The 27,106-nt window shown below is 43.7% G+C and overlaps 1 protein-coding gene across 6 annotated transcripts in view; it reads left to right on the forward strand.

Annotated features, from left to right (window-relative positions):
* LOC146057879 (uncharacterized) overlaps positions 1–27,106 on the forward strand; it is a 72,957-nt gene that overhangs the window by 17,648 nt on the left and 28,203 nt on the right. For all 6 annotated transcript variants that reach the window (XR_014469795.1, XR_014469794.1, XM_083169680.1 and 3 more), the window contains exons 5-12: positions 1,090–1,160; positions 12,433–12,485; positions 16,873–16,907; positions 18,709–18,791; positions 19,655–19,683; positions 21,638–21,714; positions 26,405–26,587; positions 26,676–26,861. Coding sequence is in view for 4 of the 6 variants with exons in the window: in XM_083169680.1 (XP_083025806.1) it covers positions 1,090–1,160; positions 12,433–12,485; positions 16,873–16,907; positions 18,709–18,791; positions 19,655–19,683; positions 21,638–21,714; positions 26,405–26,587; positions 26,676–26,861 (717 nt within the window). In the remaining 2 variants the exon portion in view is untranslated. The remainder of the gene's footprint in view (positions 1–1,089; positions 1,161–12,432; positions 12,486–16,872; positions 16,908–18,708; positions 18,792–19,654; positions 19,684–21,637; positions 21,715–26,404; positions 26,588–26,675; positions 26,862–27,106) is intronic.

Here is a 27,106-nt window from a genome sequence, read left to right on the forward strand (position 1 = left end):
CAAAGAGTCAGGGCCTGTGGGTTGATAGGCCTTAGTGCATGTAATATTTTTTTATTTACAGTTTCTTATATAGCGCAGCATATTCCATTGCACATTACAATTGGATAGATATAACTGTCCTTTTCTTTGCAGCATAACAACTAATATTACTTTTGCACCTTCAATCTGCCACTATAGAAAGGGCTTTATTCCACATTTTTCATTGGAAATTCCGTTCAAATATGTTGCTAAAGAAATAGCCTTAAAATACTTACATAATTAAACTATATACATAATCTGTTGTGCATGTATCATCCCATTTATGGAAATACACATGTGGGATTGTCCTTCTGGAAAGGGCACACTGGCCACAGGGAACATCCCCGGTATGCTGGTGTGCACTGAGGCTGCCTGTCAGCCAGTGACCTTTTTATTTATGGTGTGGTCCCGCCCAGAGTAGTGGTCCCTTCTCCCCCACAAAAACATTGGCAGTTCACTGGGCAGTATAGCCAACACTGCAAATACTTATCTAAGGTGGGCGCTCATCTATTTCCATTGTGACATCTGTTAAAAGGGACAGGAGTGGGTGCTATCTGGGGTGTTTCTGCGCTCCACTGGGGGAAGGGTGGGGATATTTGTGATATACGGGGGAATTTGGTAAAGGGTCGTTTGACTGCTTGTTGGAGGTTTTGTGCTCTGTGTTTGGTCTCATTGGGGGGAGGTACAGTATTATTTGAAATGGGAAGGTTTGTGGTTTGTCGCAGCAGCTTAGTCTGGGGGCCACTAGACTGCCAAGCATATTGAAAACAACAGGTTCCACACAGATCTAGTGATGTATTACTTCTGCCTACAGTATTTTGGTGTTGCCCTACCTACATTTGAGTAGGTGCCTCCCACACGAGGCCACTTCTAGAAAGTTTTCCTGGGCCAATTTTGGTTGCCAATCCGCCCCTACTAATTGGATTTCTGCTTAGTGCTATTAGTATACTAATGGTAGCTTATTTTCTTTACCCATCAAAATTCCTACTTTCCCAGACAAGATAAATATATGAATGTTTATTTTATTGAACAATGGATTTCATAGCACTAAAGTGTGGTTTTCATCCTTAGAGAATCATTTGGATGAGGAGATTAACGATCCATCCACAACATCTGAGCATTTACAAAGAAAAACAGGGCAGGTAAGAGAAATGTGTGAGAGAAATGTGTGGCCAGGAGTTTGTATCCTTTATTCAGAGAAGACTGCATGGAAAAATGGGTCGAATTTGCCACATGTATTATTTGGGTGGGGTTTTACTTCAAAGTGAGATCTATATTGCAGTGTAGAAATAAACCAGTCCATATTTTCCCTGCACAGAAACAAAATAACTCACCCAAATCTAATTATCTCTGCACATTTTACATCTGCCCCCCCTGCAGTGCACATGGTTTTGTCCATCTAAGAAGGAGTTTGCCAGAAGGAGTGAACCAGAATAACCCCCTAAGTCTTAGCTTACTTAGAATGGTCACCCCCTGCCTGCTTTTGAGGCCAGTAAACCTGCATAGGAGATGCAGACACTGGTCTCGCCACTCCCAAAAAATGGGACCAACACGTGCCCCTGGGTGCACTGCAAGCTATTTCACAGAAGGAGACAACCGCATGTGCATATCTCTAGGCATCGGAGTGTCACGCCAGAGGTCTCGCCTGCACTGCTGGAAGTCTCAGGCATAGGGGCTGACGGGAACTGAACTAAGGAGCCTGGATGAGGCACTTGCACTTGTACCAGATATGGTAACCTTAGGAGTAGGCCTGAAGGTATGACCAGAATAGAGGAGATGAAATATATAAAACAAGTCTTTTATTTAGCAGACAGATAAGATGACAACATCGGCAGATGGTATTGAGACTGTTATCTGGAATATAAGCAGACAGATGGTCACAGGCACAGAGGTATAGGAAATGCTGTAGCAAGTAACATTGATGGTTTAGTTTCAGTGTAGGAACACTGATGAAGTCCCAGTATAGCTGAGCAAACACCATAAGATACAATAGATATTGACACTGGTACTGACCGCTGAAGACTGTGAAGATACCGGCAGTGATAAATGTCGATGACGGAGCATCGATGTGAGGAGTATCATTGGCGGAGCACCGATGGTGAGGAGTATCAATGGCGGAGCACTGATGGAGCAGGAGATCAATGGCGGAACACAGATGAAGCAGGTGATCGATGGCAGAACACTGTTGGAGCAGGAGTGTCGATGGTGGAACACCGATGGTATCAGAAACGACGCTAGAACATCGCTGGAGTCAGGTGGCACCATGGATGGAATAGGCGCAGGTCTCTAAGCAGGGGCCGTAATCCTCTGGAGCTGGTTAGCCTGGAAGCTGGAAGCAGAACAAAGCAACCGCAGAGAGCCACTATCACAACATAGACAACCATAGCACTGACAATCAGGAAGCATTGCTTCAGGGAACTTATACCTGCTGGGTAGCAGGTATTGACTGTAGGAAGCCATGTGACTTATCCAAACATGACTTCACCAATGTTTGGATTAGGCAGAAAAGTCTGTTTGGAAAAAGCATGCTGTGCATGATACACCTAGTGATTAGAACTCGGAGTTTGGGTGGTCGGATTCTGCACTTTGGACTATTTTAGTTAAGTGGCTGCGGAGTGAATAGGTACACTACAATACCTTAAAGTTACGTCAAAGGGGTTTGGGGTACACCGGGAAAAGGTGTCACTCTGCGCCTGCGTGTAACTAGACGAGTATGTGTATCTTGGTGGACTTCAAATGAAGATCATGATTCAAATACTTTATAAAAAAAGGTGATTCTTTTATTAATCAATCAATGAGGATAAAAAAAAGATGTAAATACATAAATTCTCAATAAAATTCATAAACATTGTTTGTAGAACAATAAAAAAAAATATTTATGACTCAATGTATGCAGAAATAGGGGTAAAAAAATGTATAATTAATTAACATCTGGCATACATTCAGTTGAGTTCATTTATTTATTTATATATTTTTATTTATTTTTCTTTCATTATCACAATTCCTTATCATCATTGCCTTATTAAAACCATGGGGAAGCACCTATGGAAAGAAGCCTGGGCTGAAGTAACAGATGGGGAATGACGGATACTGCCCAATGAGAGCAGACAGAAAAGGCACTCCCCACCCTCGGCCAAACATAACACATCAGGAGGAGGCGAAATGACACCGCCAATCAATACACAGGAGAAGGGAAGAAGCCGGCCGCTGAGTACAAGGAGAAGGGCGGAAGTGACGAGACACTGGCCAGAAGCCCCGGGAGCCAGTAACCACCGCTCACGTTGCAGAACAGCTGGAAGCAGTATACGGCCAGGCGAAAGCCAGTCACTGCAAACTACTGGGAGATGGGCGGAAGTGATGTGATACTTGCACTGGTCAGAAGCCCCAGCAGCCAGGAAGTACCGCCCAAGTCATAGATCACTAATTAAGATGTCTATAAAGACCGGAGGGGAAGAAGCCCAGTGACTACCAAACATCCTGAGGAAGCCAGCACATGGTGAAACTAGTTGATGTGAGTATCACTGAACCCGCTGAGCGCTGCAGTGCACACCAGCAATGCCAAAACGGGAGTCTGCCGGCAGAAACTTCACCTCTATTTTTTGAGGCAAGGTACTTTGCTCATTTGAGCCGCACCTTCGAGCATTTGAGCTCTGACACGGAGCAGCATATACGTTTATACCAGAGGACCACACTCTTCAACAGCAAATATCAACCGGTTCCACACACATACACATTACGTTTGTCTTCTAGTTTCCCACCCACCCTAATGTTTGTGTGTACCGGTACTAGTGGTTAGTAATTCGTGCAATATAGGTTCTTATATATTCTCAACATACATAATAACGTGATTGATGAATTTAATTATGCAAATGATACTAACCCATTGAACTGCAGAAACATTATCTCTCAACTGAATGTATGCCAGATCTTAATTAATTGATTATACCCGTATTTCTGCATACATTGAGTCATAAACCAATTTTTTATTGTTCTGCAAACAATTTTTATAAATTTTATTGAGAATTTATGTATTTACATTTTTTATCCTCATTGATTGATAAAAGAATCACCTTTTTTTATAAAGTATTTGAATCATGATCTTCATTTGAAGTCCACCTAGATACACATACTCTAGTTACACGCGAGCGCAGAGTGACACCTTTTCCCGGTGTACCCCAAACCCTTTTAACCTAGTGATTAGATGGATGCAGGTATGTTAGTGGCACACCAACAGTGCAGGTTTTAGTGATATCCAGGCTTGAGCACAGGAGACTTAATTAGTACCGCAGTTATTTTAATTTAACCATCTGTGCTGAAGCCTGGATATCACTAAAACCTGCCCTGTTGGTGTGCCTTAAGGACCGAGGTTGGGAATGCCTGGGCTAGAGTAATGCACTGCTACTGTATGTACAACATGCAGTGGGGTAAGCCACAATGTGAGCTCTTCTTGAAGTTGGCACTCATCTCCGTACTTCCAGCCAAGACAAGCAGTCAGCTCCACAGTCCAAAGAGCCCTAGACACACACTGGGAAAAGTCTTACAGAATGAAAAGAAAGCGCCTCAGGTTTGCAATAATAGCATCATATACTGTAGGTCCTATTGACAATTTTTTCACCTAAATAGAAGCTATTGATTATGTCACCAATGTGTTAGTGGGGGAGGGAGGGGTTATAGAGGGACATCACTAGTGGCTTTACAATGAAATGACCCACAATTTTAGTTTTCACATATATACACACTCAATTCAGTCTGTTTTTCAACGGGCATTACATTCACTTTTTCATTTTGTATTTATTCAGGTGGCGGATGGGAATTTTAATTAAGCTAAAAAAAAACGATATCTAGGTGGGTATTCAATGCTGGCCGATATTTCTGACAGTCTAATATATTGACCATCAGTATTGGATCCCGTCTGTTTTAGTCTGGGCTCGTCTATGCAGATTCAACTTTGTTAAAAGTCACATTTGCATTGTCAAAAAAACGGTTTGTAAATTGTCGAATAAGTGCTCGTCTTTAGAAAACAAACACAGGGATTCGCCTATACACTTGTTTTACAACTGTCAGAATATTTCCAATAGGTAATGTATGTGTGAATGTATGTAGTGTGTAATAACGTTATACTTTCGTGTGTGTGTTTTATTTCACTATTTGTCATGTTGTGGAACTACAAGATTCAGCGGGCCATTTAATGCCCTGCATGCTGGGACTTGTGGTTCTCCAAGTTCCTGCACATGGTGCTGGCTTGCTGTGATTTATAGTTCTACAACATTACACAATAGTATAATCTTTATTAACCATTTATCAGCCTGGTGCCCACCACCCCAGGGGCATCGGGGACAGCCCCAGGCTTCAGCCTGGGCCGGGGTAACTCTGGAGGTGGGGGCTTTATTATGGGGATCCCTACTCCTCCAGGGTCCCTGCCCGGGCTGACCAGCTTTGGCCTGGGGAACTTGCATAAAAAGTTTCCCCCGGCTGTGGCATAACCCTGTTGGCTGTTTGGGCCTGGTGCTGGTTGTCAAAATTCAGGGGACCCTTAGTCATTTTGTCCCCTGTATTTTGGGAACCAGGACCGGCCCTTGAGCCTGTTGCTGGTTTTAGGAATCCCCTGTTTTTTTCCCCCTGAATTTCTAAAACCAGGACTAGTTCTTTGAGCTCGGAGCTGGTTATGGCCGTTTTTTTTTTTCTTTTTCTTTACACAAATGGCACATGTGCATTAATTCGCACATTTTCAGGACTAAAATTTGCACTTTATTGCATCACATTGCATTTTTAATACCTCAATTCGCATTCCATTAAATAGTTGATTTCTTCAAAAAATTTGCGATTTGAAAACATGTGATATGGTGCGATTTTAGAACCACACTAAAAATCACATATTAACCCCTTCCCGACATTTGACGTATATATACGTCATGGCCGGAATGTACTTCCCGACACATGACGTATATATACGTCATGACTTCAAAGTGCCACTGCGTCTAGAGACGCAGTGACAGAGGGACGATGTCTGCTGTCCCTGACAGCAGACATGTCCCTGCATGCCCAGGGGGGGGCGGCGATGTCGCCCCCCCGTCGGCGATCGCTGTGATTGGCTGTTCAATGTGAACAGCCATTCGCAGCGTTTTCCTGTGTTACCGGCGAATCAGACGCTCGGTAACACAGGTGTCAATCACCGCCGGGTGTGAGGGGGCATGAGGGGGTCATCAGTGACGACGACACCTCACCCCACCTGCCCCCAAGGCTGTGATTGGTCCGTGGGACCCACGGACCAATCACAGCCAAGGCGCGTGATTTAAACTAACGGTGACTGCGCTGCAGACGCCATTCCGGTCTGGAATTGCGTGCAGAGCGGTCACCGTGCCAATCTGTCATGATACATACCTGATCCTTGCCTGAAACTTACCTGATCACCGCTGATCACCGCTGGTAGCGTGCTGCCAGCAGCTGGATACTTCCTGGATCTTGTGACTTCTGTGTGTGCTGCTGCTGCAGTGTCATAGAGTCACAGATCGTGAGAGATAGTGACAGAGAGTGATAGAGAGTGCTATATTTTGTGTCTGCTGCACCCCCTTTTGTGCTGATCACTATATCTGAGGTGATCAGCAACTTTTTGGGGGTGCAGAGGTTTTTTTTTTATATATATACCTGTCAGTTGCAGCAAAGGTTGTGCTGCCTGTGCAACTGACTGCTGCCCCCCCCTGCTGCCCCCCTCCTTTTGTGCTGATTGTGCTGATTAATTAACTGATCAGCAACTTTTTGGGGGTCCAGGGTTTTTTTTTTATATATATACCTGTCAGTTGCACCAAAGGTTGTGCTGCGTGTGCAACTGACTGCTGCCCCCCCTGCTGCCCCCCCTTTTGTGCTGGTCAGTTTAAATTAATTAATCAGCAACTTTTTGGGGGTCCAGGGTTTTTTTTTTCTATATATACCCTGTCAGGTTGTGTGTCTGCTGCCCCTCACTGCTAATCAGTGGTGCATCACTGCATCACTGATCTGCAGTTTTTTTTTTTTTTTGGAGAGTGCAGTGGGTTTTTTTTTTTACACCCACGTTGCTTGTGTGGGTGTCCTGTGGCCGCTGAGCGCTGATCAGTGACGTACAATCACTGAACAGCATTTTTGGCACAGGGTTGATATCATTTTTTTTTCTGCAGTTTTTTTAAATTGTTTTTTTTTTTGGAGAGTGCTGTGGAAATTTTTTTTAAATTGTTTTTACACCCACGTTGCTTTTGTGGGTGTCCTGTGGCCGCTGATCAGTGACATACAATCACTGAACAGCATTTTTGGCACAGGTTGATATCATTTTTTTTCTGCAGTTTTTTTTAAATTTTTTTTTTTTGTTTTTACACCCACGTTGTTTTTGTGGGTGTCCTGTTGCCTTTGAGCGCTGTTCAGTGACGGACGTTACTGACCAACATCTGTGCTCAATTTTTGGCGCAGGACCTTTTTTTTTTTTTTTTTTTAACCCCTTCAATTTTTTTTTTTTTTTATTGGGATCAAATTCCTGTATAAAGTATTTTTTTTTTCTGCACTACATACACACTACACACTACATACCCCCCGTGTTGAAATAAAGTTTGTACCCCCCCTACACTATACACGTGTTGAAACATTACACTTACAGAAACACAAAAATAAAAATGGCATCCCAAATGTCATCCCAAATGTCATCCCAGTCATCCAGAAGAATGTATTCAGCGGAGGAGGCATATGCCATGCTTGCCTCTGACTCTGACACAGCCAGTGATGCAAGCGGGGAATTTGAAGGATTCGCCTTAAGCTCCTCTTCCTCCTCTGCTGATGAGGGACCCCCTCAAAGACGCCCCCGTAGAGCAGCTGAGACCCCCCCCCCAAATGATTGATCCCGTATGGACCCCACCACCAGACAATTTTGAGCCCCAGGTTCCTGAGTTTTTGGCCATCCCAGGAATCCAATTTGATTCAGCAGGTCTCAGAGAAATTGACTTTTTCAAATTATTTTTCTCTGATGATTTTATAAATTTAATGGTGGACCAAAGTAATTTATATGCCCAGCAGTTTATTGCTCAACACCCCACGTCATCATTTGCTAGGTGGACCCCTGTAGATGCAGTAGAGATGATGACGTTTTGGGGTCTGGTGTTACATATGGGCATAGTAAAAAAGCCAGAAATTAGGCAATATTGGAGTACAGATGTTCTGTACAGCACCCCATTTTACCGTATGGCCATGACTCGGGCTCGTTTTGAGATAATCCTTACATTTTTACATTACACCGATAATACACTGTGCCCACCCAGAGATGATCCCACCTTTGACCGGCTATTCAAAGTCAGGCCGGTCATTGATCATTTCAGTGCCAAATTTGCAGAGATGTACATCCCTGAAAAATTTATTTGTATTGACGAGTCCCTTATACATTTTAAAGGAAGGGCTAAATTCCGCCAGTACCTTCCCAGTAAGAGGGCAAGGTATGGCATAAAAATGTATAAGCTGTGTGAAAGCACCTCAGGGTACACCCACAGGTTTAGGGTATATGGAGGGAAGGATTCAAGAATTGAACCGCCAGAATGCCCCCCCTCCCTCGTAGGTGTTAGTGGAAAAATTGTCTGGGATTTAGTGCACCCCTTCCTGGATAAAGGTTATCACCTCTATGTGGATAACTTTTACACTAGCATCCCCCTGTTTAAGGCCCTTGGTTCAAGAGGTACAGCAGCTTGCGGTACTGTGCGTAAGAACCAAAGAGGCCTCCCAAAAACGCACATTGCCCAAGTAATGAGAAGGGGTGAAAGCAGGGGAATATGCACCGAAAATATGTTGTTGGTCAAATATAAGGACAAGAGGGATGTCCATATACTGACAACAATTCATGGAGACAGTACCACCTCCATCCCTGTACGAGGTACCAGTACCCACACCTCAAAACCTAATTGTATCCTAGATTACAATAGGTACATGGGCGGAGTGGATCTTTCAGATCAGGTACTGAAGCCGTACAGTGCCCTGCGGAAAACAAAAATCTGGTACAAGAAGCTGGCCGTGTATATCATCCAGATGGCACTGTATAACGCTTACGTGCTATTCCGTTCTACCAGCCAGAGGGGGACATTTATGCACTTTCAAGAGGAAGTCATAAAGGGCCTAATATTTGGGAACCAGCAGGCAGAGGGCCCCAGTACTTCTAGTACTGGCCCCCGTATTGTACCAGGGCAGCATTTTCCTAACGAAATCCCCTCCACTGCAAGAAAGGGCAGGACACAAAAAAGGTGCAAAGTTTGCTATAAAAAGGGAATAAGAAAGGAAACTATTTTCCACTGTGAAACTTGCCCCGACAAACCCGGCCTATGTATAAAGGAGTGTTTTAAAATATACCACACATCTATGGATTATTAGGTTCATCATTTCACCGTGCTTCGGGGGTCTTGCTAATGCCACATAGCACCCACCATTCATTCCACCAGAATCTGAGCTGCAAAATCCAAAAATCACTCCTTCCCTTCTGAGTCCTGCCATGCACCCAACTGGTATTTTTTGGTCACATATGAGGCATTGCCATACTCGGGAGAAATTGGGGCACAGATTTTGGGGTGCCTTTTTCTCCTTCATACCTTCTGAAAATGAAAAATTTTGAGCCAGAACTGCATTTTTGTGTAAAAAAATTTAATTTTTCATTTTCACTGCCCAGTTGTATCAAAATTGGTGAAACCCCTGGGGGTTTGAAATGTACACTATACCCCTAGATGAATTCCCTGAGGGGTGTAGTTTGCAAAATGGGGTCACTTGTGGGGGGGTTCCACTGTATTGGTGCTTTGGGGGTCTTGCTAATGCGACATAGCACCCACCAACATTCCACCAGAATCTGTGCTGCAAAATCCAAATATCACTCCTTCCCTTCTGAGTCCTGCCACTTTTTGGTCACACATGAGGCATTGCCGTACTCGGGAGAAATTGGGGCACAGATTTTGGGGTGCTTTTTCTCCTTCATACCTTCTGAAAATGAAAAATTTTGAGCCAGAACTGCATTTTTGTGTAAAAAAATGTCATTTTTCATTTTCACTGCCCAGTTGTATCAAAATTGGTGAAACCCCTGGGGGTTTGAAATGTACACTATACCCCTAGTTGAATTCCCTGAGGGGTGTAGTTTGCAAAATGGGGTCACTTGTGGGGGGGTTCCACTGTATTGGTGCTTCGGGGGTCTTGCTAATGCGACATAGCACCCACCAACATTCCACCAGAATCTGTGCTGCAAAATCCAAAAATCACTCCTTCCCTTCTGAGTCCTGCCATGCACCCAAATGGTATTTTTTGGTCACATGTGAGGCATTGCCGTACTCGGGAGAAATTGGGGCACAGATTTTGGGGTGCTTTGTCTCCTTCATTCCTTGTGAAAATGAAAAATTTTGAGCCAGAACTGCATTTTTGTGTAAAAATTGTAATTTTTCATTTGCACAGCCCAGTTGTATCAAAATTGGTGAAACCCCTGGGGGTTTGAAATGTACACTATACCCCTAGATGAATTCCCTGAGGGGTGTAGTTTGCAAAATGGGGTCACTTGTGGGGGGGTTCCACTGTATTGGTGCTTGGGGGGTCTTGCTAATGCGACATAGCACCCACCAACATTCCACCAGAATCTGAGCTGCAAAATCCAAAAATCACTCCTTCCCTTCTGAGTCCTGCCATGCACCCAAATGGTATTTTTTGGTCACATGTGAGGCATTGCCGTACTCGGGAGAAATTGGGGCACAGATTTTGGGGTGCTTTTTCTCCTTCATACCTTCTGAAAATGAAAAATTTTGAGCCAGAACTGCATTTTTGTGTAAAAAAATGTAATTTTTCATTTTCACTGCCCAGTTGTATCAAAATTGGTGAAACCCCTGGGGGTTTGAAATGTACACTATACCCCTAGATGAATTCCCTGAGGGGTGTAGTTTGCAAAATGGGGTCACTTGTGGGGGGGTTCCACTGTATTGGTGCTTGGGGGGTCTTGCTAATGCGACATAGCACCCACCAACATTCCACCAGAATCTGAGCTGCAAAATCCAAAAATCACTCCTTCCCTTCTGAGTCCTGCCATGCACCCAAATGGTATTTTTTGGTCACATGTGAGGCATTGCCGTACTCGGGAGAAATTGGGGCACATATTTTGGGGTGCTTTGTCTCCTTCATTCCTTGTGAAAATGAAAAATTTTGAGCCAGAACTGCATTTTTGTGTAAAAAATTTAATTTTTCATTTTCACTGCCCAGTTGTACCACAATTGGTGAAACCCCTGGGGGTTTGAAATGTACACTATACCCCTAGATGAATTCCCTGAGGGGTGTAGTTTGCAAAATGGGGTCACTTGTGGGGGGGTTCCTAAACTTTAGCATCTTATGGTGCCTAGAAACCTACATGGTGCCTAAAAAATAATCTCATAAAAAGGAGGCTCCAAAATCAAGTAGGTGCTCCTTCTATTATGAAGCCTGTGGTTTGGTCAACGTGCACACTAGGGCCACATATAGGATATTTATGAAAACAAAAGAATTGGGGGAATCAATTTTTAGTCACATTTCTCTAGTAAAATCTACTGTGTTCCTTAGAAAAATGTATTAAAATTGCAAATCTGCAAAAAAAATGAAATTTTGAAATTTCACCTACACTTTGTTTTAATTCCTGTGAAACACCTAAAGGGTTAACAAACTTCCAAAATGCTGTTTTGAATACTGTGAGGGGTGCAGTTTTTGAAATGGCATCATTTATGGGGGTGTCTCACATACAAGTCCCTCAAAGTCACATCAGAACTGAACTGGTCCCTAAAAAAATCAGTGTTTGAAATTTTCTTGAAAATTTGAGAATTTGCTATTCATATTGTAAGCCTCCTAGTGTCCAAAAAAATTAAAAGGAAGTTGAAATAATGATGGAAACATAAAGTAGACATATGGTCTATGTTAGTTATTAACTATTTTGAGTGGTATGATTATTTGTCTCACAAGCAGAAAATTTAACATTTTGCAAATTGCTAAATTTTCCATTTTTTTACGACATTTTGGTATTTTTCACAAAAAAACACAGACTGTATCGACCCAAATTTACCACTAATTTGAAGTACAATGTGTCACGAGAAAACAATCTCAAAATCACTGGGATAAGTAAAAGCAAAAAAAAGTTATCCCCACTTAAGTGATACATGTCAGATTTGAAAAAAAGGGCTCTGTCAGGAAGGCAAAAACTGGCTGTGTCAGGAAGGGGTTAAATGTCACCCTGGATGTAAATTAGACCTAATCTTGTTGAAAATGGCCAATATTCTGCCTGTCAGAAATATCTTCCAGGATTGAATATGCCCTTAATCTACGTTTTTATATATGTTCTTCCCAAATTTACTGGCGTGTTGCAACAATTAAATATGAAACAATCTATAGTTGTCAAAGAATCTAATCAATGATAAATGTTTTTCTTTTAAGCAAAACAAAAAGAAAAACAAGGAAACGAATCCTGGAAAGAGTAAAACGGAAAGGTAACTTTTTTCTTTTTCATGTAATAAAAACCATGAGATGCAAAATAGCCAGTCAGTTTCCTTATTCATTTAAAGGTCCATGTGGCCAGAAAACCCCGACCCTTTTGGCTGATGGGCTGCAGCGCTAAAGGGGTTAAACCCTGCACTGTAGCGCCATCTTAGAGGGACAATGGGTGCTAAACTGCACATTTAAATGTTTGGAAGGTGCCAGTTATCATGTTTAAATTGTATTACCAACACCTGTGATTTTATAAACTGATGTGCCTTTGGCCTGGACCCTCTCCTGTGACCGCATCAATTTCATGTGTGAAGTTGCCCACACACGGATAGCTATCGGATCCAATTTGATATCTATTCAATTTCCCTTGATATCCAGAACACCCCTGATCATGGCCACATCAGGGTTATTCGGGATCTGCTGCTCCCCTGCCCTCCGCACCTCTGCCCGCCACACCTCTGCCTGCTGTGGGCAGGAGATTTCAAATGTATACGGTGGCCACTGATTGGCTGAGAGAGCCAGATCTCAGCCAATAAGCAGCCGCTCTTTTCATTTGAAATCTCCTGCCCGCCTCTGGCCTCTCTCTGTCTAATAATCAAATAAGCACTCAGTGTATAGCCATATGAAGAAAATACATTTATATCACCATAGGTATCCAAATTATTTCAGATTGTTTGATTGAAACCTGTAATGATAACCTCCCTTTCGCAGGACATGCGACAAGGGAGTATAACAAGAAAGAAGGGATAGTGCAAATTATCCTTTAAATACACGATTTTTTAATAAAAGTCCACACTTACAATCTGTAGACGTATAAAACAGCATAAAACAGGATGGAATGGAAGGCAGGTAACACTTGTGGCATCCAAACGACCCATCCGGAACAGGGCATTCGGAGACAAGGGATACCGCGCCGACTTGTAGCTGTCCGCCTCTCGTGGAACCGATCAAGACAGATCAAGTGTTACCTGCCTTCCATTCCATCCTGTTTTGCTGAATTGCCGCTGTGGAAACCTTTTATGCTGTTTTATACGTCTACAGATTGTAAGTGTGGACTTTTATGAAAAAATCGTGTATTTAAAGGATAATTTGCACTATCCCTTCTTTCTTGTTATACCCCCTTGTCGCATGTCTTGCGAAAGGGAGGTTATCATTACAGGTTTCAATCAAACAATCTGAAATAATTTGGATACCTATGGTGATATAAATTTATTTTCTTCATATGGCTATACACTGAGCGCTTCTTCGATTATAATACCACATTGTACCACTTTTGTTCTATTAAGGTTTTCACTGGATATTTACCTTTGGTGTATGATGAACCCAACTGCACAGTGTATTTAAATGCACCAATATTGTCAACTACACACTTTCTTGCCTCTCCCACTGTCTGCCAGTGGCGGGGGTGCAGAGGTGCTAAGGGTGGAGGAAAGCGGGAGATGGGACATTTCCACATTGTTCAAACCTAAACATGGATCGGTGTGGCCATGATCCTGCACGAGGGGTCGTTCATCTTTCTGCCTGCTGAAGGGATCAACAGGCACAATGAACTTACAGGGAGAATGCTGAGGTCCTCCTGCAGTTTACCAACCAGCCCTGGGCTCTTGGGCTGGTTCTGTTTTTTTCTGGAAAAAAAAATATACAGTAGGGCAGAGGTTCCCAATCTTTTTCTAATCACGGCACCCTAGAGTATCAGAATTTTTCCACGGCACCCCTAGGCCCCAAAAAATATATGTCAAATAAGTAGATTGTGTTTATATGTGCTTCTTAGGTTCAGTTATGTGGTAAAGGGCAGGATTTGGTTCTGATTGTACACATTTTATGATTGGCAGCCACCAGCACTGGTTTTGTCCAGATATAATTGATCATAAATCATTTTAATTGGTCTTGGACGACCAACCCGAGGCACCCCTACAAGTGTCCTGAGGCATCCCATGGAGCCTAGGCGCACAGTTTGGGAACCTCTGACATAGGGGTTCCTGTATTTTTAACACCAACAACCGGCTTTGCCAGCCAAGGAGGTAATGCCTTAGCCAGAGAGCACAATTTTAGTGATTAGAGAATTACCTCAAATCAGCCTTCTCAAGGATTCCTGGAGGATGAGTTTATTTATAACCAGTTTCTTATATACATATTCCACAGCACTTTACATAGAATAGTTGAATATTCACATCAGCCTCTGCCCCAGTGGAGCCTACAATCTATATTCCCTAACACATATACACGCACACACACACTCTAGGGTTAATTTTGTTGGGAGCCAATTAACCTACCAGTATATTTTTGGATTGTGGGAGGAAACCGGAGTAACCAGTTTACTTACAGCAAAATTCGGATAAATCCCTTTGTGGTATTCACTTCATAGCTGGTCCATGTCGGGTGAGATGTTAAAACAAACAAAGGAAAAAATAGAGGAAAACTGTATAAATTACAGTCATATAAATAGCAATTATTCCATTGCTTTTATATCAAACTTACCACTGTACTGCCTTTTATGCCACTGTATTTTATTGTTTCTTATATTTTCTTCCTGTTACCCCACATCGTCTGCTATACTATGCACACCCTGCCAGCGGCCACCAGCACTGCGTGCTATACAGTACTTCTACTGTGCACACCCTGCCAGCGGCCACCGGCACTGTGTGATACACAGTACTTGTACTGTGCACACCCTGCCACCGGCCACCGGCACTGCGTGCTACACAGTACTTGTACTGTGCACACCCTGCCAGCGGCCACCGGCACTGCGTGCTACACAGTACTTGTACTGTACACACCCTGCCAGCGGCCACCGGCACTGCGTGCTACACAGTACTTGTACTGTACACACCCTGCCAGCGGCCACCGGCACTGCATGCTACACAGTACGTGTACTGTGCACACCCTGCCAGCGGCCACCGGCACTGCGTGCTACACAGTACTTGTACTGTGCACACCCTCACCTGGTACACTTGTGGAAGCGATGGAAATACATGGGCCTGACTGTATTGGGACCCTACTGTAAGCTTTAGGATGCTGCAACCACCTCATTATCTGTAATCCGTTCTAGGAATGACCTATTCCACCCAGGGTAATCCTAGGTGGCGCGCCCAATACGGCTGCCTTACCTGGTGCCTTTAGTGAGTGACCTAACCTAGTACTGAGGCCGCTCTCCCTACCTACCGCTTTATGCCCTGGCCATCCCTGTCATGCTCAATTCCTGCCTTCAGGCCTCCCTGCCTGCACCTTATGTCACCTGTCTTTCTCCCCCTCCCTCTAGACCAGTGATTTTCAACCTTTTTACCTTGCGGCACACTAAATAAGATTTTAAAATTGCCAAGGCACACCATGAGATCCTCACAGGGCAAAACACATTGACCCCACAGGAAAAAAAAGCCAACATATTGGCCTCCATATAAAAAAACAGTCACACTGGTCCCCACGGGTAACAAAAATTAAATACATTGGCCCTTCACATGAAAACAAGGGGCCAGTAAATAACAGTTGAACTGGTGTTGGCTTTAAACTGGTTTGGGCATCACTAGATCTGGGGGCACACTTAAGAACAGCTCAAGGCATACTAGTGTTCCACGGCACAGTTTGTGAAAAACACTGCTCTAGACTGTAAGCTGCTTGGAGCAGGGTCCTCTTCCCTCCTGTTCTCACTGCCCACTTCTCTCGCACATCAAGTACAGCTCTCTTACTCACCGACCATCTATACCCACATCTCTTCTCAGTGTTCATTCATTTCTATCACTGAAAAATTGCCCCTGGTAACATGCAGACTGCTCCTTTGCTTCCCTACGTATTGTGTACTAAGAATTGTGCTAATTGTTTCCTGTGCTCTGTTTTTGTTCTTCAGTTACTGTTATGTTTAGTTGTGTTTACCTTGTATTGTTCTAATGTGTGCCCACTGTACGGAGCTGTCAACCATTTGTGGCGCCTCATAAATAAAATGTAATAATAATATTATATCCTTAGAGTTACTTAATGAAGCTTGCATTGGTGAGATACAGGTTAAGCCACAAAGTGTGTAAAAAAAATTTCTTACACCCACCCAAATAAGATTCTTCAACAGAACTACTGTATAAAAACAATTGGACATAGCATAATACTGTCGGCACAAAAATGCAACAATGAAGTTTAAGTTACAGTAAGTTAGGTACACACTAGAGCGATGGGGATTCGTTCCGACATCGGAACACATCCCTGAGACCTGGATTGTGAGTACATACTGCAGTGTTGTCACTAAAATACTGAAAGATTACTGTTCTGTACGATATTAGCATGCAGGTGTCACTAGCTATCACCGGTCTGGCCTGGCTTTGCAATGGAAAAGCAGTATTAGAATCGCATGGAGCACTTGGGATTTATACTTTAATATTTTGTTTAATAAATCTTTTATTACAGGAAAATAAAGAAAAGAAAAAGTTCAAATGCAACTGGTAAGATAATATACCCTAATAGCAACATTTATGTTTTGCTTTTATACTGCATCATTTACCTAGCTGTAGGGGGTGTGGATCAATTGGTCACCAGCAAGTTGTTAAACAATCATTAGGTCGACACCATTAGATCGACATGCATTTAGGTCAACATGGGTAAGGTCGACAGTGAAAAAGTCTACGGGGGAAATTTACTATGGTAAAATTGTATAAAAAATATGTATTCGTACAGCAAAATACGAGTTTTTTTAGGCGTATTCGTATTTTTTGGCATTTACTATGCCAAAAATACACATTCGTATTCATATTTTTGGCACATTCGTATATGTATTTACAAATACGCATGTTTACGCCATCGGAAAATATGAATAGGAATCACCATTCAAAAGAATGTTGATTCCTAATTTACTAAGCAGCCGTATTGAAATACGGCCGCTAATTACCGTAAAACGTACGCTAATTGCCGACCAAATACGCCAGGAAAATACACTTCATTTTGCTGGTGTATTTGGCAGAAGCCTGCACGGATCATTCAGATCCGTGCAGGCTTCAGTGTGTAAAAAACAGCGTGGAGTCCCCCCTCACGGCTGCAACCAGCACCGGGGCTGGTTTTAACCCTGGAGCCCCGGACCCCAGAACACCGGACCTAGGGCCTTCTGGGTCTCAAGAAAGGTAAGTATCAGTATGTATGTGTTATGTATGTGTTATGTATGTATTAAACTTTTATTTCTCATGGGTTGGTTCTTAAAATACGGGGGGGCCCTAAAACAGCCGTTCCCATAAAATGCGGGGCATTCCTCGTATTCATTCGTATTAAGAATACGAAAAATCGTATTCTTAGTAAATTTCCCCCTACATTTTTTTTCCCCCACAGTCAACATAAATAATAAAACATACCGGCGCGTGCCCTCGCATGGCTCAATCCGGTCACAGTGCTTCGTATACGGTGCCGCGCTACACTCGGCACACTATTTTATTCTCCCACCAGGACCCTAGTGGATGGTAGGGCATGAAATACCTCCTGTCGGCACATATCAACTCAAAAAACAGTAAAATAAAACCAATGTCGACCTAATGACCCTGTCGACCTAATGACCCTGTCGACATAATGACCCACATCGACCTTAAATCTTGTCGACCTTACTGCATGTTGACCTAAAGTCATGTCGACCTAGTGGTGTCGACCTAATGCTTGTCAACCTACTGGGTGGTGACCCAATGACCGTATCACTCTGTAGGTATGAAATATGAACAATGAAACCCATTAAATTAATTTATAAACCTCATAGAACATGCCCATACAGTATGTTCTGTATAGGAATTAGTGCCTGCTGTTCTCATTGTGCTTGTGATGTTCTTGTACTAGACCCTTAATTAATTACAAGTTTAACTTTTTTTTCTTTACCTCTGGTACTGCTCAATAATGATTCATTTTAATATACATAGTATATGTATTGGCCCTGTTTCGGATTGTTCGGGTCTGTGCATGTGACTGTAGAATCTTAATTGCACAGATTGAATTGCCCTGATGCTCAAATTGTAGTCTAGATAGAATGCATGTACTCTTTATGTACAGGTTCCCATACACTAGTGCGAATCACCTGCAATGTGGGCTTTTTTTCATGGATTGCATGGAAAGCATCCAAATTGCATGTGATTGACAGCAGATCCGATGCGAACGGAGCCTGACAGTTGGGCAGTGGTAGAATAGGAGGAGTTGTTTCCTGACTCCACCGTCCTATATAAAATGCTCCCTATGATTTTCTATATGACAGTGTTCATATTTTATCTTGTTTTGCAGGAGTGGCACAGGATGCCAAAAGGAGGAGACAGCCAGAAACCGTCCAGGCAAATGATTCAGCAGTTCCACAAATAAATGATGAGGTCGGCACCTTGCCAATGTCACAATAAACACCATGGGTTCCAGGCTAATGTGCTCATACACAGAAATGTCCCATCCAGGGGCTTCAGCTCTGATTTATATGAATAGCATGTGTAGCACTAAGGGGCAGATTTAGACTCGTTTGTAGGGGCCAAATTTGGCATTGCCCCTGATGGTCGGGGATTGCACATACGCAAACCACGGGAGCGAACGGCTTTGGCGAGTTTCACACTGGCTGTGCTGTTTGTTCTGGGAAGGCAGGGCCAGGGGCTGGAGCAAAGGACCACCCAGAGTTTTATGGGCACTCCCATAAAATGCTGGGCATTCCTCTGCTGACCTAAACGTGGAGACAGTTGCTTAGGGCGGGCAGCCTGCACTGAATTTGGAGGACAGCAGGCGCTAAGCTGACTTTTCTTAGTGAAGGCAGAAGAAATCGTTCGATAGTGAGCGACCATCGATTGCTAGCGTACACATCCCCTTGCATGTTAGAGAGGCGATTCACGTGGTGGGGGCGTTCCGGCAGGCGGCATTTACCTGTTCACTAGGCTGCATGTACACGCAGCCTAGTAAACAGATCTGAATCAGGCCCTCGGTGTGTGTGTGTGTGTGATTTCAGCCATCTTGCCGGTAAAGACAGATTTTCCGGTGGTTTTACCTTTATGAATTTTGCCAACTTTTACCCGCCCAAAAAACACACCGAAAGTCATCATTATATTAAGACTATTTGACACAGAGTTGGACTGTAGATCATTCTTGAGCTTTTAGTAATGCAGCTGCGCTCAGTGGTAATACCTGTATGTGCAATGCTGTTCCTAGGTTTGGCTTCTCATACTTACAGTAACTATCAATGTGTGTTTATGTTTAGGAAACGCCAGGGACATCTGCATTAGTGCGGTGAGTGTCACTTTTGTAATAGAGTAATAAATGCAGTTTGGATATACAGTCAGTGCGAGTATTATTTGTATGGCTGATAGAGAGACATAACCAGTGGCGGTTTTTACCTATGGTAAATGAAGCCAGATGCATTCTGTGAGACTGTTCTGTCTTCAATGTGACTGGCAGTGACTTCCTATTGGAAGTCCGACCTACCAGTCACTCAAGGCAGTCCCTTTGGGAGGTGTTCCCTCCCTCCGGGATGCCTCTCTGTGCGCAAATGCAGGGCAGCCCCCAAACGGGTTCTGTGCATGCCCAGTACCGCGGATGATAATGTGCATGCGCCGAACCCGGGAACCTGATTAAGCCTCCGGGGGCTGCTGCAAAGGCTGCCCATGGAGGCTTGGGCCAGCGCATGCGCAGTATGAAGTTACTGCGCATGCGCTGGCCCCGTGCAGGGGACTGGCACGTGCGGGGAGTGCAGCAGTGGAGGGGGCATTGCGGCAGCCCCCCTCCTCCAAAAGGGTAAGAGCCGGCACTGGACATAACTTACTGTACTTATCTGATCTCCCAATACATCCACCAGACTCTGGAATTTTTTCCTGAAAGAATAGACGACCCTTCACATCCCACACAATACTTAGTAAAGAGAGCAGGATGGAGAGAATAATGCTGGGAACGGTGGTTCTATGAGTAGGGGGCGAGCCTACTTCTTATACAACTGCATCATTCTGACTTGGCCTTCATGTACTGGGACTTGTGGCATTTTGCACAGTGGTTAGGGTCCAATGATGTGCAGTGCTCAGCCATAACCCATCACCAGTTCGACCTCTGCCACGTCTTGCAACAAGTAGATATGTGGATATATGTTGTATTGTAGAGAAGACCAGAGGAATTTGGGAAGTGTTCTTATTGCCGCAGTTGGGGCAAACATCCCTTCTCAAAGTTCTAGGTCCCATGCGACAGGTCTTGTGCTGAACGTCTTTTTCATGTCTTTTTTTGCATGGATGTGCATCTTTATTGCAGTGTGACTAAAACCTCTTCATGAGACTCAGATTCATTTGATATGTGACACTTGTACATCTGTGTGTGACTGAGGGCCAGATATACGAAGTTTCAAAAAGTGATAAAATGGAGAGTGATAAAACAACAGCCAATCAGCTCCTAACTGTCATGTTATAGGCTGGGTTTGATAAATGAGAAGTAGGAGCTGTTTATCAATCTCCACTTTATCACTTTTTTAAATTGATTGCATCCAACCTGAATCTGTATACAAAGTGCTACTATGTACAATGCAGCGCCCACCACTTTTTTCCGTGCCGTTGTGCTTTGTATACAGATTCAGACTCAGTCGCACACATACATGCAAGAGACGCATATCACATTAATTAGTGCAGTCCTGTGAGGCAGTTTTGTTGCATCACAATGCAATTAAGACCCATTTCATGTGAAAAAGGCAAAGAACGTGGCTTGCTCGCCCCAGGCATCTTGTGATGCAGTACGCATTGATGCTAGGTGTATAAGGACACATCTAAAACAGTGAGACGGATTCGGTATGGAATCCTGGCAGTTGGAATCCCGGCATTCAAAATCCCGACCGCCGAAATCCCGACAAGGGGGGGACGTGGATCGACCCCCTTGCGGGCTCGCTGTGCTCACCACGCAGCAGGCCCGGTGCCTCGCTACGCTCGGCACGCTAATTTATTCTCCTTCTATGGGTGTCGTGGACACCCACAGAGGGAGAAAGTTTCGGGATTTCGGCGGTCGGGATTCCAGCGTCGGGATTTTGAACCCCGGGATTCCGACCGCCGGGAAATTAACCGCATCCCAGTGAGACAGTTATGTCAGAAAAATGTGTTTTAAAGTTCATAGAAAACGTACAATAGCAATGACAGGCTACTATATCACATAGGCTACCATTCTCTCAGTTACAATGCAAATGTACTAATATATAACCATGAATTCCTTTCCACAGAAAAATGTTGCTGAGAAATTATTCTGATCCTCGTGATTCAGATCTGCTGGGTAATGGTTGCAGCATCCTACTAAAAGGTAAGCGTTCATTTGCTGGCTCATTGTGGATTGTTAATTAGTTTGTTTTCATACTTTGGGAATAGTAGACAAATAATTAAAACTAGTGCAGTGAGACATATATTGATGTCTCATACATCTAGCCTCAATATGTCATGAAGATTGAGATTTCTGGGTGCGAGCCGCCAGGCCCCTTGCAACTCTGTTATCATAGGGCAACTTAGTTTCAACGCAATGTGACTAGGACACACAAGGAGACTGAGTTTTGAGATGAGTCTTTTGTGTGATAGAGCCTGTATACAGAGAAGAACAGACCTTGTATTGGGGAAAGGTTGGGGGTGCTGTAATGTGGACTCAGTCACACACAGATATATACAAGTGTCAGTAAATGAATCAGCAGTCTCCCTGTGCAGATTATAACTTTCTTGACTTTTAATATAAAGTATATTGGAATTTTGAATTGGACAATCCTGTGAGGCTATACACCAAATCTATTTTTGTTCAGTGTGATGAACTGCTTTTAAAGGCTACATACAGATGTAGCCATGCTCACTGTACTTGGGCATACGACAGGCTGTGACTAGCGGTGCATGCAGTCTGTGGGCACACTCGCCACGCCAGCAACTAGAACACTCGGTAGCAAAGCTGGGTGCGGCTACATCTGTATGGGGAAATTATCTTTTAAGAGCAAATAGTGTATATATATATATATATATATATATATATATATATATATACTAGGAGATTCATTGCGCCCTATGGGCACTCTTCACATTGTCGCAAGGGGCTCTGTCCCCTTTACCGTGAACGCCTTTATTGCAAGAAATATATTTTGTATTATATGGAGGATTCCCTGCATTGCTACTTTAGTTAGAGGTTACATTTTTCAGATCAAAAGGGCGTCTGATTGTGAAGGGGGTTTAGCCTTTTCCATTGGTATGAACAGTGCTTATAGAGTAAGATGCACAGAATGGAGTTATGAAGGAACTTTTTAGTAAAAATAATGTATTTGGGTGAAAGTATGAAAAAAACATGTTTAACATCTGAACGACTTTATTGTAAACAACAGCGCCTGCAGTGTAATTGGCTGCAGGGGAGAGGCGTGTGCGAGTGTGCTGCAGGTGGGGGAAAGGTGGGTGCAGTGCTGCTAGGATGCGGGAGTGTTGTTGGTGGGGGAGGTGCGGGTGCAGTGGTGTGGCGGGTAGGGTAGGGGCATGTGCAAGGGTAGTTCAGGTGCTGGAGGGGTGGGTGAGCTCCCCCTCCTCCCCGCTGCCGCCTGGTCCATTGTTGATCACCGGGACCAGCATATCTTCGCTGCCTCCTCTAGCTTCCTTAATAACCATCTGCTGTGAAGGGGTGACCACTGTGCTGATAGGGTATAGTCCTTAATAACATCTAAATAATAAAAATTTGTAAGTGCAGGTATGTATATATATATATATATATATATATATATATGCTCATATATATGTATATATATGCTCTTTTATATATCTGTTACAGACCGTGCCTGCAAAATTCATTTAATTTCAAGTGATTTATCACTTACCTGTCCTGTCATGTTTCTACCGTGTTTACCCGATAATAAGGCACTGTCTTATTTTTTTTTCCCCAACAAAAAACATCATAGGCCTTATTTTCAGGGTAGGGCTTATTTTAAAGTATCATGCCCCCAGTCCTTCTTACACAGCCCCCATTCCTCCTTTTAAAGTAACATGCCCGAGTCCTTCTTACACAGCCCCCATTCCTCCTTTTAAAGTAACATGCCCGAGTCCTTCTTACACAGCCCCCATTCCTCCTTTTAAAGTAACATGCCCGAGTCCTTCTTACACAGCCCCCATTCCTTCTTTTAAAGTAACATGCCCGAATCCTTCTTACACAGCCCCCATTCCTTCTTTTAAAGTAACATGCCCGAGTCCTTCTTACACAGCCCCCATTCCTTCTTTTAAAGTAACATGCCCCCGAGTCCTGCTCCTCACCAACAATACAGCACTTTTCAGTTCTTCTTCTGCTTGTTTTCCGCCTGCGCCACTGCTCCCTCCGTGTACAGCAGCCGTGTGATGTGCACAGTGACGTCACGCGCTGGGCGCAGTGCATCCCTGGGACCGGGAGCTGCAACAGCTTCTACGGTACAGTAGAAGCCTGTACAAGCAAGGCGGCGGTGAAGGGGGTTAGCGGGGGTGGAGATGGGGTTACAGAAGTTAGTGCACCCACTCGGCTTAGGGAAATTTTGATAGGGCTTATTTTCGGGGGAGGTCTTATTTTGGACCAGTGTCCAAAATCTGGGGTAGGGCTTATTTTCGGGGAGGTCTTATTATCGGGGAAACACGGTAGGTGTATTTATATTGTGGAATTGGTGAATGGGTGCCGCCATTTTGTATTTTGTCAGCTGATCGCATCCCCTCCAATTGGAATGCTTCAATACCTCAACTGACTAACAGCTAATCTCACACTTGCAGCTCTTAGTTCAATTCAGTCTCATTGCTGAATTTCTTTGCTCCTGTTCTGCAACAATCTTGTAGTCTCAACGTTTAATTTAGAGTCTCAGTATTGCCGTTTCGTTTATGCAATCAACCGCCTTATCTGTACTCTTAAGTGCCAGGGCTGCTGATTTTCAGCTTTCCAAGCTACAGTTTTTTCCTGTGATTCCAATGTCTCAAGTTCAGAATTGCCTCCAGCTGCACTCCATGATTACAAGATTGTCCTGTGTTCTAAGCTTAGCTTTGTAAGAATTTGTTCCTCATGACTTGTTCATATTCCTGCATCTTAGTGTTGCTGAGTTTTCTCCTAATTGTGCTTTCCTCTTGTGGAACTTCAGCTAATCTAACAAAGGTGAGTTCCTTACTCTTGTTTTTAATTCCTACAGAGTTCCGTTTTTATTTACTACTAGTTTCCAGGCTATAAAAATCATGAAACAACATAACAGTAATGTCAGGATTTGCGGCTGTACGCACCCAAATGGAGCTACACTTGAATTGCTCCACCAAGTGGCATCTAGTGGCTGCCAGGGTGCAAAACACTTGAATTCCCCTATGGAAGTAAGGAACAGCATTAACCTTTTATCGTGGGGCAGCACAGATGGTGTAATGGTTAGCATTACTGCCTCACAGCTCTGAGGTCATGGATTCCATTCCCACCATAGCCCTAACTGCGTAGTTTGTATATTCTCCCCGTACTTGCGTGGATTTACTTTGGGTACTCCGATTTCTTCCCACAATCCTGGGAAAATATACTGGTAGGTTAGTTGGCTCCCAGTAATCAGCCCTAAAATGAATGTGTGTGCGTGGACATGTGGTAGGGAATATAGATTGTAAGCTCCACTGGGGCAGGGACTGATGTGAATGTTCAAATATTCTCTGTACAGCTCTGCTGAATATGTTTGCACAATATAAATAATTGTTAATAAATAATCGGGATGCGGTCATCTATTAGAATGAACTTAGGTCTACAGTCATTAGGTCGACCCCACTAGGTCGACTGGCAGGAAGGTCGACATGGGCCAAGGTCGACATGACTTAAGGTCGAATTTGCATAAAGGTCGACATGAGGAAGGTCGACTGGTCATAAGGTCGACATGGGTTTTTCACTGTTTTTTGAGCCGACAGGCGGTATTTCATGCCCTACCATCCACTAGGGCGTGGTGGGAGAATAAAATAGTGTGCCGAGCGCAGCGAGGCACCGTGCCCGAAGCATTGCGAGCGATGCGAGGGTCCGATTCTCATTGCCAACTGTGTCCATGTCGACTGTGTCGACATTCGGATAAAAAAACAGTGAAAAACCCATGTCGACCTTATGACCAGTCGACCTTCCTCATGTCGACCTGTATGCAAATTCGACCTTAAGTCATGTCGACCTTGGCCCATGTCGACCTTAAGTCAGGTCGACCTTCCTGCCAGTCGACCTAGTGGGGTCGACCTAATGACTGTAGACCTAAATGCAGTCTGACGAATGATCCCATTCCAAATAATCATATAGAATTCAGCTAGTTGTATTCTGCTCTCTGGAATAATACATAGTCTGTCCTCCTGCAGATTTCCTCTATCTCTGCGTGCAATTAACTTTTGATATTCCTGAACGCAAGTTATATGCGTGTGCATGTTCCAGCCTACTATTGAATGGACTTTCAACTGGACATAATCATTTTAGTCCTGTGCTGGTTGCACACTATGTTCTACTATTATCTCTTCCTCTGCAGTTAGTACATCTTGTAGTGTGTTCATTTCCTGTTTCCTTCTATAATATTAGCACTATACACACAGATGCCGTCTTCAAGTGTTTTGAAACTCTAGTACACTTTACCGTTCCCAGCGCCCTAGTCCAGCTTGGTTTATATATGTAGCATTACCGTTCCCAGCCTGGGTTTCATGAGAAGATTTACCAGGACCAGGTACACACCTAAACGATGTTGGCAGGATATGTTGTTTCCAGAATTACCTATCGACTAGATATCATACAGTGTATACCTGTAATTACACTCCTGCTGGTTACAAGTGATGTTTTCTGGTCGGCTGCACTGTATGGCCAGTGAATATTAATGAAGGATGGAACAGTGATCGTTCCAACTATCGTGAAATCTTCCTGGTGTGTACAGGCATGGTCTCAGCCGAAAACAAAATGGCCAGATTACCCGCCTTTCAGATGTGTACCCACTCTTAGCTACCGAGAAGGTTTTTCTGCCTCAGCTGTAACATCAAGTTTTCTTTATTACCAGCATTGCCACGACCAACCCTGACTGAGTCACCTAAGCCAGCGTGCCCAACACCAGAGTCACCAACAAGACCAACATCTGTCCAGCAGCAATTCCTGCAGGAAATGAGGGCAGACAGAGGTGTAGCTATAGAAGCGTATGAACAGTTTATGGTCATTGCAGACAGACAGGCCAAAGCAATAGAAGGTAGTTATTTGTTACATGTTTATCTTTTTACTTGCCATTTCTGAAAAAATATTACATTTTAGATGTATACTATTGTTTGCCTTCTCAGATCTTGGAGCCACATTGGCAGCTGGTCAGGATAGAGTGGCTGGTGACATGGACAGAATGACTGGTACTCTGGAGAGAATGGCAGCTGCCCATGAAAGACAGAATTTGTTTCTGGAATCCCTGTTGCAAAAAGTAACTTGCCAGTTTGGTAGGGCACAAAATGGGCTTTGTGTTGCATCTGGAGCAGGTGAGTCTGAGTCTTATGTATCCTGTGCCCCCTCCCCTCCTGCAGGAACTGATGCAACCCTCATCCCAATACCAACCTCCAATGTCTGAGGTCAAACGATTAAAAAAGCAATTAAAGTTACATTTGTGGTTACTTTTAGCAATTTGTTGGATTTTTTTTAATACACTGAAAACGGAAAGTACCAAATAACAAGAGCTGGTTTTGCCTCACACAAAAGTCCAGCACCTCCACAACTTGTAGGCTAT

Source organism: Crinia signifera, chromosome 2 (genome assembly GCF_055691185.1).
Source record: "Crinia signifera chromosome 2, ASM5569118v1, whole genome shotgun sequence".
Taxonomy (NCBI): domain Eukaryota; kingdom Metazoa; phylum Chordata; class Amphibia; order Anura; family Myobatrachidae; genus Crinia; species Crinia signifera.